The 17,019-nt window shown below is 40.4% G+C and overlaps 1 protein-coding gene across 1 annotated transcript in view; it reads left to right on the forward strand.

Moving 5' to 3' along the window:
* Nucleotides 1–17,019, forward strand: part of RNF128 (ring finger protein 128) — a 63,681-nt gene that overhangs the window by 9,772 nt on the left and 36,890 nt on the right. The window contains exon 2 of the mRNA XM_063431962.1: nucleotides 6,221–6,468. Coding sequence (XP_063288032.1) covers nucleotides 6,221–6,468 — 248 coding nt within the window. The remainder of the gene's footprint in view (nucleotides 1–6,220; nucleotides 6,469–17,019) is intronic.

Raw genomic sequence — 17,019 nt, forward strand, 5'->3', positions numbered from 1 at the left:
TTTTGTAAGCCAAAATACCCATGTCTGCCTCACATAAACCCTTGCTGTTAAGGTGTTTATTCATAGCCCTCTTATTATTAAGATTGATATAATGCATGACTTAACAACCGGTTAGCGCAATTAATAGAGCAATTTCTATAATTGTCTGTGTCATAAATGCTGGTAACTCTGACATAACCTGCTTTAGTAAAACGATGATCTGGTAGAAAATAAATTTGATCGTCCATCTAGGATGGATACCATTGAGTTGTACAGTCAGCTACTTGGGCCTAGATATGAGCCCTGCAGAACCATTCTCACCTGAGTAGTGAATACTTATGCAGAGCACAGTGTTGTGTGTACATCATTTTATGTATTTTTAGGAAATGGTATAATATATGTAACCAAACATTTAACTTGATAAACTACGGTAATTGAAACCTATCAAGGGATTTTAGAGTCTGTACAGCATGCATTTGTGGTCGGTTCTGATCTTGGCTGAACTTAAGTTATCTTTGGAAAGTTATACTGTATACATAGTGACTGACTCAAGTGTGTCTCGTAAATGCCAAAGCGTTTTGAGAACTTGCAGGAATCAATAAAAAGACAAATAAAATGTACTTTGTTTATCTAAGATCAACCTGTATTGCCAAAAAAACAAGCAGAGACACGTTTCTAAATGGAAACGGTCACTTCTTTTAAATTGTCATTGAGATACCAATGAAAATAATACATCGATAACATTTGGTTCTCAATTTTTATAAGGATTGTGGTGCATATTCCCAAGATACATTTCTGATGAGACTTGTCAGGACCCCTCTCTTATAAAATAAGCAATCATATTTGTCTTTCCGTCCTTTTTACAGACTGGTAGAGTAGGAATGTTCTGACAGAATTCCATAGGAGGAACATAATCTCACAACTACACCGGGGTAAGGTACCTTACCGATGGCTTGTCCAATTATTTCCATGGAACGCTCCGATTCATCCTAATTTTTGTAAACTTGCACAGAGCACAATGATAGCTAAAACAACTGGCCCCACAGAAATAGTTCACTTTTAAATGTTGTTACTCTAATCTAGATACCTCTGGCTTTAATCTTTTCATTTTCTATACCACCATTTCAAAATAAATTTGAATGCAGTTTGATGGGTAATTTCAAGACAAATCTGCATTTCATACAACCCATATTGTTTTTAATTTTATATATATATATATATATATATATATATGCTACTTTTTGTCTTTAGTGATCATCTTCTGTTTACTGAATTTGTGGAATGTTAGGTACTAGTTAGTGTTTTTGTTTTTTTGTTTTGTTTTTTATATATATTCTGCTGTTCCATTTTAGACTTTATTTTTTTTTTTCTGGGCATAATGTGTAGTTTTTTAACTCTAGCTGTACATCTGTTCAAGCCTTAAGCTTTTTACAGTAGGATTTACTCGGCCTGTTGTGCGTAATGCACACTTGCATTGCTCCGAGCTATCGTGCAAATGGTTTCAAAGTACAGCTTTTGTTGATTCTTGTTCAATATTGTGTGTTGACCTTTCTGAACTTGTACTTCAAAGTGTGCAGGGGTGGATATTATTTTGTTCATGCAGCCATAAATAATCTGTAACAAGGGCACAACACGCATAGATTCTGTTAGTGGGCAGCCAAAGTAAACCAACACACTCGTTCTCTTGGTAGACCACTCACATGGAGGACAAATCTAGTAAAGTCTAGTTGTGAATCCACCTAGGTTTTGTGGCAAATATTCAGCATTTCTACGTACCGGTCTTCACACGTGCACTGCTTTTAATTGCTGTGGATTGGACTTCGCTATGTCCATATCTATCTCTATCCTGGCAAAGCACTAAGGAACCAAAAGAGTTATTCTACAGTGAGAACAAAGTGTCATCTATGCACTGTTAGCAGATTGTCTATTCATGGTTGTGCGTTCATAGGTTTATATTCAGTAATATTTAAATCTTTATATGACATCCATTACATTATTACAGTGTTGTTTTAGTTTTTTTTTTCCTTTCGTGATAAAGACGTATGAAGACATGTTTATTCTAAGAATCATTTTCCCTTCAATAAGAATATTCACTTTTTGAATAACCATTATTATCCACATTTATGTAATATGAATATGTAGTAAGCTCTGCAGTACATTTTATAACTTACGATTAGTTTATTTAGAGTCTTACTCAGAGCACCATAATCACGTTATCTCAATACCTCAAACATTCTTCACATTGCTTCTCAAAGGTATTGTACATCTTGGGAAAGACTGCATAGTTAGTCTTCCTCTAATTAATTTAACCAATGGCAATTCATGACCATCAAAGGGACACTCTATGCGCCAGAATCACGACCACCTAATGAAGTGGTTCTGGGTTATAAGGACTGTCCCTGCAGTCTCCGCAGTGTAAAGGATAAGGCACTGTTTAAACTGCTACCCAAGGTCTTCCCCTAAAAAGTGTGCAGGACCGATGATCGGTATCTCCACGCACTGCACGGAGTTGCTGAATGCTTCTCTTAGAGATGCATTGACTCATTGCAGCTCTAGTAGAAAATGCTTTTTGATGCAGTGTGGTTACTAGCCCGTGCGCACTAGCCTTTCAATAGCTTACTATGGGGAAGCACTGGATTGGCTGAGATCATCATGGCAGATGATCTCCGCCATAGCAACGGACGGACGCATGGAAACCAGCGTGCTGTGAGATATGAGTAAAATCAAATTTAAAAAAAAAAAAAAGTGTTAGGAAAACATGTTTGTATTCCTGACGCTATAGTGTGCCTTTAAGAAGTGACATTGCAGCATGTTTTGTTTAATTGCCAAATACTTTAAATTAAGTGGTTATTTCTCTTCTATTGCCACATAAAGCAGTCTTGGCATCAATGGCCATGACACGGAAAGTGTTGAAATTAGTCATAGAACACACCTTGCATATATATATATATATTTTTTTTTTTTTTTTTTTTTTTTTTTTTTTGTGTCCCTGGTTTAACTACAAAGTGTTTGTCATCCATTAATCATCTAACAGAAATAGCACTATTGAACTGACCTCAGTAGAGGAAATATGATTATTTCGAGCAGCTGAAAATGTGTCAGGGTTTGTACATATGGGTCAAACTTTTTATTTATTTTTTAAGTCCTCTGCTACTAGCCAGGACTAAAATGTACTTGCCACTGTGTACATTGGCCTTGTACCAGATCTAGCATCATAAAGTTGGTGCCCTTTACACAACTCAAGTCCTGGGCCTCCAGTGCCCACTCCCAAGTCCAACAACAGGGCCCACCTGAGTCCCTCTGACTCTGAGGAGAAGTAAAGTGGATGCAGTGTGTGTGTGCGCCCACAGGACTTGCTGCTTTGTAGAGCCAGTCATTACCATTTGGCCCTTGTCAAAGTCCCTCAGATCTTTTCACTTGTCTATTTTTCTTGCTTCCAACACATGCAATTCAAGAACTGGACTGTTTACTTTCTGCCTAATATATCCCACCCCTTGACTGGTGTAATGATATCGTCACTGTTCTTCACTTCAACTGTCAGTGGTTTTAGTGTGTATAGTGTGTAGGGTTTTTTTTTGCTGCCCATCTAGTTTGGGATAGGACCCTATTCTTGATCTCCCCCCTATAAATGTCTGGCAGCCTGTTCAGCAGGTTGTTTATTGCTGGTGCCTAGCAAGCAGAATTCTACACTCTTTGCTTCTAAACTTCATTGAAGATGCTTATGACATGTGACTTTTATTTTACGTTCCTGTAATATAGGATGATAGCAGATATACCCCTGCCTCTTGAGACTCTATGCTTTTTGTTCCAGTAGGTCTAATTAGTTCTGAGAGTTCTGCTCTCTGAAACTCAGAACAGCTTTTACATGTACTTCACTGGAGCATACCATGAATTCAGCCCTTTTTGTCATGCCTGACGTGAGTGAGTGAGTGGCTCTTGGAGTGTGACTGTTCTATGGTAACTGATTTTAGACATTCCTGCTTTAAAAGGTTTTGTTGGCCTAGGTCAGATTTCATTATATAGATCAGAAAGCGGATAAATCCTACTTGTTGCATAATATCCAGCCAACTCTTTAATTCTAAAGATGGGATGCAGTTCTTTTAACCCCTTAAGGACACATGACATGTGTGACACGTCATGATTCCCTTTTATTCCATAAGTTTGGTCCTTAAGGGGTTAACTTTGTGCGGTAAAGGTAAGGTTAAATTCATTATGAAATCTGTCAAGTTCCCCCCTCCAACTTATAGCACACTACCTAAAAAAAGAAAGCTGTAGACTAGTTTAAAAGCTACTAGTCTCTGCTTATCTGCTTCTAATTGTTATCTCATAAAATAGAGCGGGTAGCAACCCACAGAGGTCGTCCTGCAACTTCAATTTGGGAATAAACAGGAAGACCGTATGCACAGCTACACTGCCTGCAGTGGACTTCATGTTAGACATAGCGGCAAAAGTTAATGACTTCATCTATACATTTGCAAGCAATCTGGCTTCCCTAAAGTACAGATAAAAACGTGAATCCAGTATAGAACATGGTTTAAAAGTTAATAAGAATAAAGTTCGAGAAACCCTCTACATTGATGGAGTCTTACCTTTTCTAAATGCACATGTTTATGTATAAAGAAGAAGAGACGGGAACTTGCCAATGACCTATCTATCTGTCGGCCTGCCTGGGAGGTCACATTTGAAGTGCTCACTGCTCTGTGTCTGATTTGGATGGTTGCTGATGGTTGATGTCAGTATTTCTAAAATCTCTATAGAGCGTTTAAACTGCTAGTTCCCCACTCTGTTGTTTAATGCCAACACGTATGGCCGCATGTGTCAGCAGTGCAGCCTCTGTTAGACCAAGTGGAGGATCTATGGTTGACTCACCATGGATGAATTTCCATTAGTCAAGACCTAGTGGGAATTCTGAGCTCTGTCTAAACTAACCCCCTCCCCACGAGTACCAGTTCTAATTACAGGTTATGTAATTGCCACAAGCAATCCAATGGTGACAAACAAGTTAGAGTGAATAGAGGCATTAGGCGGTCATTCCTTAAATGATCTTGTCCAAATCAAAGACCAACTTAAAAAAAAAAAAGCCCGTAGACATGAATTTAGCCAGCTTCCCTAAACATTCACAAAAGATAATGTAGAAGTTGGTCTATATAGGCCACATATTCACTTGATAAGTACAGATGCTTTGTATTTATTCATTACTGTAGGGATGATGGGGGAAGAACCATTAAATGGTGTACACCAAACTTTTTTTTTTTTCCTAAACTTTTTCTCAAATTGTGTGTTTAAATATCGCCAATGTTCCGTTGGATATGATGACACTTGTAGAGTAGGAATAGAAGAGTTGATACACTCACATTAAAAATAACTGTCTAGAATCCTTCGAGCGTTACTAGATGGCTCTCTGCTAATCCAGATCTTTTCGAGTAATAAAGATGTTTCGGCATCGTCCTCCATGATACGTCTTTAGAAATGCTTTTGTTCCAGTGGTTACTCTTTATTGCTAATTCTAGGAAAGAAAATTGCTCTAATCTGTCGTTTTCGCCAGGTAGATGATGATTATAATTGTCAGTTTCTCTTCCTTCTCTGGTTTTATTTACACAGCTATAAAGGGATTTTTATGCAGCTGCAATTAAACACTGACTCACACCAACTGAGCACTTTTTCCTTCTTTGTAATTATTACGGGCCATTCTTAAAGTGGATCAGTTCCTTTAAAAAAAAAAAAAAAAAAAAAATTTCAAAAGTTTGCTATGACTGTTATATTCTATATTGACAAACATTGGACATTTTGGCTTCACATTGCTGCTTTAATGGCATCTGAACCTACTGTTAGCACTCTATTAATAGGAATAAGATGATCTGTATAGAAGGAAGGTGAAGATGATGATTTGGAGTTTCTCATAGAAACTGAAAAGCTACAAATTCTTCATATGATAAAGAAAGGCACATAAACTAGCAGTTCCATTGCTACAATGATTGCATATGTGAATTTATCCCATACTGTGGATTAGGCTTCAAAGAAAGATGTCAGAGGTTAAACGGTGGCTCTTTAAAATTTCGTTTTTTGTTTTTTTCTCACCCCCTGAAAATAGGGGAAATTTTATCAAAATTGTATGTCGCTATGAAGAGCAAAAACAAAAAAAAAACACATTTGATTTTACAATGCATCATTTTATGGATTTAATGTTTTACCCTAGCATGGTTCAATAATTTATTTTTTAACACCCCTCATTGTTTTACAGGTACAGGGAGAACTGTTGCCATTATGATTGGTAATGAAAAAGGAAATGAGATTATAAGCCTGCTTACTAAAGGCATCCAGGTGCACATGATCATAGAGGAGGGGAAGAAACACGGATCTTGGATTAACCACTACTCCATCTTTTTCGTGTCCGTGTCTTTCTTCATTGTCACAGCGGCCACCGTTGGATATTTCGTCTTCTACTCTGCTCGCAGGTGGCGTGTTGCACGGGCTCAGAATCAGAAACAGGTCAGTTCATTTTTCTGATGGAAGAAGATAGGATTGTGAGATTTCGATTGTGTTTTTTTAATTTTTAATTTATTATTTTTTTTTTTTTTTTAAATTGTCTTTCCTATAAACATTATTTATTTGGGTACAGGTGTATCAATACACCACTACTGATTATGGCAGCAGGCACAATCGGCGTGCAAAATATGAACATTTTGTTTGAAATTGTAAACTGTGTGAAACGATGGGGGGGAAAAAAAACACAAAAGTCAATGAAAAGTGTGTTTGCGCTGGTCACAGCGAACAAATAAAGTAATAAGTACAAGGAAACGTGTATTTTGTAAAGGCATGCTCCTTCGGAACTCTACAGCATGTTCTAATGATGGGATCTTTTGTTGGATATGGTCAGTGAGGTGGAACCGGCCATAACAAAAAAAATAAAGCCAAAACTAAAACCATAACAAAGATTTTTAAAAAATTAAAATAAAGTGCCGTGGACAGTTGACCTGCTGGATTCTGGTTTAATTTTGATTTAATAGATCAACTATATAAATATGTAATGGCTTGGACATGGTTAGAGTATCTCATTACACTGTTATGTATACATTACCAAATGGTCACATTTCCCTACCATCAGAAGGCACAAAGTAGTGAGGGGGTCTATACTCTTGGGGCACACCTTTCCTTTGGCTAGATCAGGGGTGACTGAACTCTGCACCTGTTCAACACTCTTCAGGTATGTAGTTGGTGGGGCAGCTGACTCGCTACCAGTCTTTAGATTTACCGTAATTTGGTGTTATGACCTGCTAGAGAGTATACAATTCTAAAAAAAAAAAAAAAAAAAACACAACCAATAATTCTATATCAGACCAAGCTAAAGTGAAAAATTTCAGAGTGTAAAAAAGCTATGTACTTTGACAACATTGTGCATGCTTAAAAAAAAAAAAAAAAAAAAACCCACAGAATAATGGGATATTCTGTGATTCAGTAAACCACTTCAAAGTCAATGACTATAGTTTTTAGTAAACCCTTTCGTATTATACTATATATTGTATCTCTTAAAGGCACACTTTAGGCACCCAGACTACTTCATGTCATTGAAGTGGTCTGGGTGCACTGTCCCTGAGCTCCTTAATCCTGTAATGTCTAAAATTGCAATTTTAGAGAAACTGCAATGTATATTGAAGTACTAGGACTGCCTCTAATTGCTGTCTACCAGACAGTCACTAGAGGCACTTCCTAGAGTTTCATGGAGTTTGACTACTTGAAACTACGCTTGGCGTCCTCATGCTCTGCATGAGAACATCTAGCGTCAGAAAAAAACAAATGGGAAAGCACTGAGGCAATGCTATCCTATAGGGAAGGTCTAATACGCGCGAACGGTGCTCGCCACACATACGCATTAGGCCCCCCAATCGAATGTCTGAAGAGGAGGCTGGCCACAACTTGGCACAAAGGGACCTCAACTCTGGAATTTGGTAAGTGAATAAAGGGTTATTTAAATCTTTACATTGCTGCGGGGGCTGAGGAACTCATCAAAATGTTACTTAAACCTATGAATTCCACTAAATAATATGTCAATTTGTGACACAGCCAATTTTCCAACTATACAGTCCAGACAAATATTGTCTTCTTACTGTATCTGGTTTGTTTGTTTTTGTAGACGTAGAGTTTAGCTTGGTTTTTAATGCCCTTAACATTTTTTAAGTCTAATTTGCTCTAGAAATTCTAGATTTCCTTTTGAAAGGGCAGCAATTCTGAACAAATGTAACCTGTTATAAACCAGTCATGTCTTTTAATGAGTATTGTGATGTAACGATTGTTGGGACAATAAAATATTACGGCTTTTTAACGTTCTAGCGATATATTAATCACTTAGTGGTCAAATGCAATATCTATATTTTGGAGCACAGTGTCTAAAAGTGTCCAAAGCGGATTCTTGACTTATGAACCGCCCATGATTTTATTTGTGTAATTTGACAAAATAATCTTGTGAAAAGTATGATTTGTGGCCATCTTTGGAAGTCCCATTGAAGAAGGTTTGGTACATATTCCCCCCAACTAGGGACAAGCTATCTTGCTTAGACTGGCCGTGGGAACTGTAGAAACGTCTTGGGTTATTTATCTGTTTATTGGTTGGTTTTGGATTATTTTTAATTTTTTTTTGTTTTTTACTTGGCTTGATAGACTTTAATTTTGCTCTGAAATCCACCCCTGCCCTTCCGTTGTTGTTGTTGTTGTTGTTGTTGTTACCATTTATGTAGCACCAACAGATTCCGTAGCACTTTACAATATTATAAGAGGGGGGATTTAGCTATAAATAGGACAATTACAGGAACGATAGGTTGAAGAGGACCCTGCTCAAACGAGCTTACAGTCTATAGGAGGAGGGGTATAAAACAAATTTGGACAGGAAATAATCAAAATAGGTGGGAGTGAAGCAGAGCTGAAGGTGAGAGTAGAGTGCTGCCCTTCAGGAGCGAGCAAGAGACTGGTATATGAGTTAGAGGTTACTCTGGGAGGCCATAAGCTTTCCTCAAGAGATGGGTTTTAAGGCACTTCTTAAAAGATGCAAGACTAGGGGAGAGTCTGATGGGGTTAGCCAGGCTGTTCCATAGGAAGGGAGCCGCGTGCAAGTAGTTCTGCAAGCTTCAGTTGGCCGTACAAGTGCGAGCAGTGGACAGGAGAAGGTCACGGGCATAGCGGAAAGACTGAGAAGGGGCATACCTATGGATGTGTAAAGAGATATAAGAGGGTCTAGAATTGGTCAATGCTTTTATAGGTATGGGTTAGCACTTTGAATTGACTCCTATAGGATACAGGAAGCCAATGTAAGGACTGGCAGAGAGGTGAGGTGTGAGAGAACCGACTAGAGAGGAAAATCAGTCTGGCGGCAGCATTCATTACAGACTGTAGCAGGGCAATACGGTTTTTGGGAAGACCAATTAGGAGGGGGTTACAATAATCCATGCAGGAAACTATTAGAGCATGAACAAGCTCTTTGGTACCATCTTGCAAAAGAAAGGAGCAGATGCGGGCTATGTTTTTAAGGTGGAATCAACAGCATTTAGTAACTAGCTGGATGTGGGGCTCAAAGGTGAGACTAGAATCAAATATGACACCAAAACAGTGCGCTTGCAATGATGAACTGATGTGGATACCACTGACTTGAAGGGAGAGCGAAAGAAGAGAATCCGTATTAGGAGGAGAAAAGATAAGGAGTTCAGTTTTCAAGCGATTTAGTTATAGAAAGCGGGAGAACATCCAGTCAGAGATGAAAGAAAGGCAAGCAGTGACACGTTGCAGGACGTCAGGGGAGAGGTCTGGGGGGAGAGATATAGCTGGGTGTCATCAGTGTACAGGTGGTAGTGGAATCCAAATGAGGCAAAAAGTTTGCCAAGAGAGGCAGTAAAAAGAGAAAATAAAAGAGGACCAAGGACAGAGCCTTGGGGGACTCCAACATAGACCGGATGAATGGAGGAGGTATGATTAGAAAAGGAGACACTGAATGAGTGTTGGGAGAGAGAGAAGGAAAACCAAGAGAGGACAGAGTCACAGAGACCGAGTGATTGAAGAGTTTGAAGAAGGAGAACATGATCAACTGTGTCAAAGGCACCAGAGAGGTCAAGAAGTATTAGTATGTAGTAGTGGCCTTTGGATTTAGCTGTGATTAGGTAATTAGTAACTTTGATAAGAGCAGTCTCAGTAGAGTGGAGGGGGTGGAAGACAGATTGAAGAGGGTAAAGGAGAGCGTTGGAATTGAGGAAGTGAGACATACGGGTAAAGACAAGTCTTTCCAGAAGCTTTGAGGGGAAAAACGGAGCAGGGATATGGGCCGATAGTTAGAGGGGGTAGACGGTGGTGGGGCGAGAGGAAAGTAGAAGCGCAATTATACAACCCTTCCTCTTCAAACAAGGATTCTGACTGGGTCCAAAGTTTCCATGTGATATGTTAATTCTCATAATGAGCTATTACAATTATCATACTTTTTCTTAACAGTGAATTGTTTTTCTTCTTTTACCATTATGAAATATGTGATGTGATTTGCATTTCACCTCTGTTGCAAACTGTTTATACACCTATAATAAATGTAGATTGACAAAAAAGTGAGATCGTAGAAAGGCAGATGCTAACATATGAAAGGTAGCAACTGTCACATATTTCAATGATGGGCAAATAACTTTGTAAGAATAGGCAAACATTGAAGACCGCAATATGCACCTGCGTGGAGGTAAGGTGCCTACAGGATTGTGAAAGAACAGACTTTTTATTTTTGTTGCTATCCTGTCCCATACAATGGAATTCAATTGCGTAATCAGTCGCACGTCATCTTCCAGTCATATGTATCCACATTAAAATGGACTCCATCCCATATTAGGCAGCTTAGAGCAGCCTAAAATGTTCTTATTCTGGTTCCGAGGACAATACTTTATAACAAGTTCTCCTTGTGGTGAAACCAGCATCCATAATGAAACCATGAACATTGTCCAGCAAACACCCTGTTGGACATTCTAGTCCAATTTTTGTATAAACTCACATTTTCCTGCTATATTACTTGGATCATATTCTACTCTGCTAAAAATCGACTATACAGCTAATGCTTGAAACTTAAAAACTGTAAATAATTTTTATGCTCAAAATCTAATTTTGAACTGTCAAAACAAATGTAATTGTAATCATTTGCCCACACTTGAAATCAACTTGATAAGGGCATTGGGGTTCAGTGGCTGATGTTTGAAAACCTTGACTTTTTTTTGTTTTCGTTTCTTGAACAGAAACTTTTTTTGATGGAAATTTTTATCTCCAATATTATAATGATGGCTCTATATAAAGCATGAAAAGAAACCTGATTGTTCTGAGCATTACGTGCAGAGTAGATAAACTGGTTCAACCACTGATCTGTAATACCTGGAAAATGCATGGGATCAGTTAACAAAATCAACATGGTTACCTGCAAGAAACAAACCCATATTTCAGAAATGTGTGGGGGTTTTTTTTTTTTTTTTTTTTCATATTTATCTCTCTTCATTGTGGAATATTTTTTTATTTTTTTTAAATTTTTTTTCTTTACCTCTGAAGTATAACTTTGATTAGAATGTATCGGCTAACATTTTTATCTATATATATATATATATATATATATATATATATATAGTTACAGAGAATTGCTGGGGGAAAAGATTAAGGGTGTGGAGTTAGTATCTTCTTGTCTTGATCTATTAATAGCTACTCGTGTACTTTGCCTACTGGTCATGAAAGACAATGGATCTCCTCTACATAAATTGATCCCATGTAACACTATTAAACACCACACCTTTCAGAGATTCTATCTAAAAGGAGGGGAGGGGATTAAAAATTAAATATGAATTAAAGGGACACACTTGTCAGCAAAGCCATTTTAGCTTAACAAATCTGTTTTAGTGTATAGATCATGCTACTGGGGTCTCACTGCAAGATTCACTGATATTTAGGAGTTATCACTTTTTTGTTTCTGTTTATGAAGCCCTAGCCACTCCTCCTCTGCATGGGAGTACCTAGAGCATTTGGCACCCAGGGCGGATCCTATACTTGCCTCCCCCGACTTGGAGCAAAGGAAAATATCCAGGCTTCCTACAGGGCATGGTCATTAGGGTTTACTATGCTGCTACATTCTCTCCTCTAGCACTCATTCCCTTATACTTGGTGACTTTAACATCCCAATCAACAACCTCAACTGCCCTGATGCCTCCCTTCTGCTCTCTGTAACCTCCTCCTTCTGCCTCACACAGTGGTCAACTTCAGCAACTGATACAGCAGGAAACACTCTTGACCTTCTCTAATCTGTTCCATTTCCTCTGACAAGCAACTGCTGACCTTTGACATCGGCATACCCCATACACAAATTTCACCACCCACAACTCTCCAATCTCGCAGAAACCTTTTTTTTTTTTTTTTTTTCATCTCACTTGCCCTAACTCTGCTACCTCCCTCTACAATTCCACACTCTCCTCTCAACTAGACCTCATGGCACCTCCTACACGTAAACGCAGCAAGCACTCCCAATTACAACCATGGCACATGAAGCTGACCCGATATCTAAAAAAATGTTCCTGAACGCTGTTGGTGAAAGTCTCACTCTGCACCTGACTTCCTCCACTAAACAATTTATGCTGCGCTCCTACACTCTGGCTCTTTCCTCTGCAAAAGTAAATTACTTCAGCCATTGTTATTTCTCGCCTTGACTACTGCAATCCCCTTCTCAGTGGTCTTACGTGTTCTCAGATTGCACCGCTGCAATCTATAACAAATGCGGCGGCGAAGCTAATTTTCCTGTTTCCCCGCACCTCCCCCCTCTGTCAGTCCCTACATTGGCTTCCAGTTAGATATGGGGCTCAATTTAAGATTCTGGTGCTTTCTTACAAGTCCCTACATAATGCTGCTCCAACCTACCTATCCTCCCTAATACACAAGTATGTCCCGTCGAGGGCCTCTCCGCTCTGTTGAAGACCCAAGTCTATCCTCTGTCCTTACTTCCACATCTGATGCTCACCTCCAAGACGTCTCCAGGGCTGCACCTTTTCTGTGGAACTCCCTTCCCTTCTCCGTTTAGACTTTCACCGAGTCTCCACTCATTCAAAAAATCTTTGAAAACACAATTCTTCAGGAAAGCATATAATTTAAACTGTTAATTTCCTCCCCCTCCCCCCCATGACTCCTCTCCTGCAACGGTCAAAATCTAAAATGTCAAAAGTTCTTCGTGAATACTTTTCTAACAACCAATTTCATTACCCCTACTTATACTCTGTGTCACAATACCCCACTCCCTTAGCAGGTAAATTCATTGAGCAGGGCTCTCAACCCCTCTGTTCCTGTGCATCCATTTGTATGGTTACAATTACGTGTCTCTTAGTTCACCTGTTGTGCAGCGCTACGGAATTTGATGTCGCTATATAAATAATATAATATATTTTAAATTATCCCTGTGTTAATGGCTTCAACAGCCTACTGTGGAATGCCATACTGTCTGTAGTTACTACTTTTATTAGATACAGGCCAGCACAAAGAGCGGTATGTCTGCTTAAGTGTAATGGGGTTATTCATTAAGCTATATGCAAAACATGGTATCTACACATATAAAATAGATATAGTGGAATAGGGGTGTATTTTCAATTATTCACTAGGCTCGCTGCAATTTTTTTTTTTTTAATCGCGTCCGAATGTCAAAACTAAGGCAAAAATAGTCAAATTGTAACTGTCTTTTTTTTTAATTTTTTTTACAAATCCATGTTTACTTCACATTTTACATTTTGATTTAGAGGGACACTATAGTCACTAAACAACTTTAGCATAATGAAGCAGTTTGTGTATAGATCAAACCCCTGCAGTCTCACTGCTCAATTTACTTGACTGCTGATCAGGGGAGGGCTGGCAGCCTTAGGCCTGGGGGGCAAAACCAGTCAAGTGGCCCATTGCGCCACCAAATCAGTTCACCATCCATGCCCACCTTTTTCTGGTTTTATAACGGATATTGATGTTATGCTAATCAGTAGCTCTTTGCCATACCCGCTCCTTCACGGCTCTGACTTTCAATGTTGTCAGAGCACAGGCTGAGAATCTCTGAGCCTGTGCTCTGACTCACTAACTGAGCGCCGGAACCACGAGGGAGAGGATATGATCTGACTGCACCTACTGCTGGTGAGCACCAGTGGACCACCAGCGAATCGTTTAAATTAAATATGCTGGTGTACCCAACTTGTGAGCTGTGTTGGCCGCCGGGCGCCTCTGTTGTCATGTCACCCTGCGTGACCGCACAGCTTGCCCACCCCAACGGCTGGCCCTGCTGACACACACTGATGTTACTACTTAGACATCCCTCAATATTAATACAGAGATGAGAGTAAACACCAATAGACTGTGGAAACAGAGCTGATCCCCCCCCCAAATTTATAAAGGTTTGCTTAGAGGATTTATTCAAGATTAAATCATGCCTCCTCCTCTCTCCCCCATGCGCTGCTCTGTAGGCTGGGAGGAAGTGAAGAGTAATCACAGTCTCCCAGCACAACGCCACCTGTGGCTGCATGGGGAACAGCTGTTTAATGTAATGCTTGCAGGACGGCCAGCTGCCGCAAAACCTCTTTGTTTCCGTCTCTGCAAAGGGCTCTAGGCACTGCTTGTTGTGAGTGTGAGCCACTGTAAATTAGGGGCAGAGGGCACTTGCACTGCGGTCAAGACGGGTCTGGGCAGGAGGAGAGTGCAGTGCAATCAGTGCACTCCCCTCATGTGGGTCACCAGTAGACTGGTGCACCTGCCCAGGATAAGAGCCGGTGCAAGGATTTTTGCCGCCCTAGACAAAATATACATTTGCCGCCCCCCCCCCATGTGACATCACAATGCCCCACCCATATGATCTGCCATATGAACTAACGCCAGTGCTGCACACAGTGTGTGTTTACATTAAAAAGCCTGCAGGGACCAGCTATAGACACCAGAACCACTTCATTAAGCTATAGTGTCCCTTTAATGTGAGGTAAATTATAGATTAGTGTCACTAATAATATACTAGATTGCCTACTTACAATTAGATGAGGATGATGATGGGCTGCAGTTTGGCTCCACTGGTCTGGTGTTGAACAGGACCTCTGGAGGCTGTTTGCAACTGTGGTCTCAAAATTCAACGTTCTGGTAGAATTGGAAGCAGCTCCATTTTTTGGGGGCCTCTTACACAGCTCCAGGTCTGGGCCCCAGTGCCTGACGGTGAGTATGCCCATAAGGCCCACTCATAAGTCCACTTATATGTTCCACCCACCCATGAGTTCGCTCACACGGAGTGGAGTGTGTAGGGGATGTGTTATGTGTTATTGTAGAGGATATAATATGTGTGCTTATGGTATGTAGTGTATAGGGATACCAGTTTGTGCAGGTGATGCAGTGTGTTTGTGTGTAGTGGAAGCAGTGTGTATTTGTGTATAAGGGATGTATTATGTGTTTCTGGTTGTGTGTGAGGGATGCATTGTGTGAATCTGTGTGTGTATGCATAAGGGATGCAAGGTGTGTGTGTGTGTCTGTATGTGTGTGCATTGAGTGTAAGAGATGCATTGTGTTTCTGTGTGTATGTAAGAAAAACAGTGTGTGTGTAAGGGTTTGCATTGTATGTTTCTGTGTATGTGTGCAAATGATGCATTGTTTTTGTGTGTAAGGGTTGCATTATGTGTGTGTAATGGATGCATTGTGTGTTTCTCTGTGTGTAAGGGAAGCATGTTCAGTTTCTGTGTATGTATAGGGATGCATTGTGTGTTTCTGTGTATGTATAGGGATGCATTGTGTGTTTCTGTGTATGTATAGGGATGCATTGTGTGTTTCTGTGTATGTATAGGGATGCATTGTGTGTTTCTGTGTATGTATAGGGATGCATTGTGTGTTTCTGTGTATGTATAGGGGTGCATTGTGTGTTTCTGTGTATGTATAGGGGTGCATTGTGTGTTTCTGTGTATGTATAGGGGTGCATTGTGTGTTTCTGTGTATGTATAGGGGTGCATTGTGTGTTTCTGTGTATGTATAGGGGTGCATTGTGTGTTTCTGTGTATGTATAGGGGTGCATTGTGTGTTTCTGTGTATGTATAGGGATGCAGTGTGTGTGTGTGTGTGTGTGTGCGCGCGCGCAGTGTCAAAGAGCTCCCTGTCTTGCCCCCTGTCCTATAGAGCTGTCCCTTCTGTCCCTTAGAGCTCTCCCCTGCCCCTTAGTGGTCTCTCCTCTCCCCCACACTCCCCTAGCTCTTCTCATCCCCCCTCCACCCTCCCTGTGTTCTTCTCACTCCTCCCTCTGTGTGTTCTCACCCCCCCTGTGTTCTTCTTACCCCCTCCTCCCTGTGTTCTTCTTACTCCCCCCTTGTTCTTCTTACCCCCTTCTTATTACTCCCCCCTTCTTCTTCTTACCCCATCTTCTTCTTCTTACCCCTTCCTTCTTCTTCTTACCCCTTCCTTCTTCTTCTTACCCCCTTCTTCTTCTTACCCCCCTTCTTCTTCTTACCCCCCTTCTTCTTCTTACCCCCCTTCTTCTTCTTACCCCCCTTCTTCTTCTTACCCCCCTTCTTCTTCTTACCCTCCCTTCTTCTTCTTAACCCTCCTACTTCTTCTTACCCCCTCCTTCTTCTTCTTCTTACCCCCTCCTTCTTCTTCTTACCCCCTCCTTCTTCTTCTTACCCCTTCCTTCTTCTTCTTACCCCTTCCTTCTTCTTCTTACCCCTTCCTTCTTCTTCTTACCCCCCTCTTCTTCTTACCCCCTCCTTCTTCTTCTTACCCCCTCCTTCTTCTTCTTACCCCTTCCTTCTTCTTCTTACCCCCTCTTCTTCTTCTTACCCCCCTCTTCTTCTTCTTACCCCCCTCTTCTTCTTCTTACCCCCCTCTTCTTCTTCTTACCCCCCTCTTCTTCTTCTTACCCCCCTCTTTTTCTTATCTCCCCTCCTTCTTACTCCCCCCCTCCCCTCTTCTTACTCTCCACCCCCCCTCCCCTCTTCTTACTCTCCCCCCTCCCCTCTTCTTACTCTCCCCCCTCCCCTCTTCTTACTCTCCCCCCCTCCCCTCTTCTTACTCTCC

The sequence above is a fragment of the Pelobates fuscus genome, chromosome 9 (genome assembly GCF_036172605.1).
Source record: "Pelobates fuscus isolate aPelFus1 chromosome 9, aPelFus1.pri, whole genome shotgun sequence".
NCBI classification, from domain to species: domain Eukaryota; kingdom Metazoa; phylum Chordata; class Amphibia; order Anura; family Pelobatidae; genus Pelobates; species Pelobates fuscus.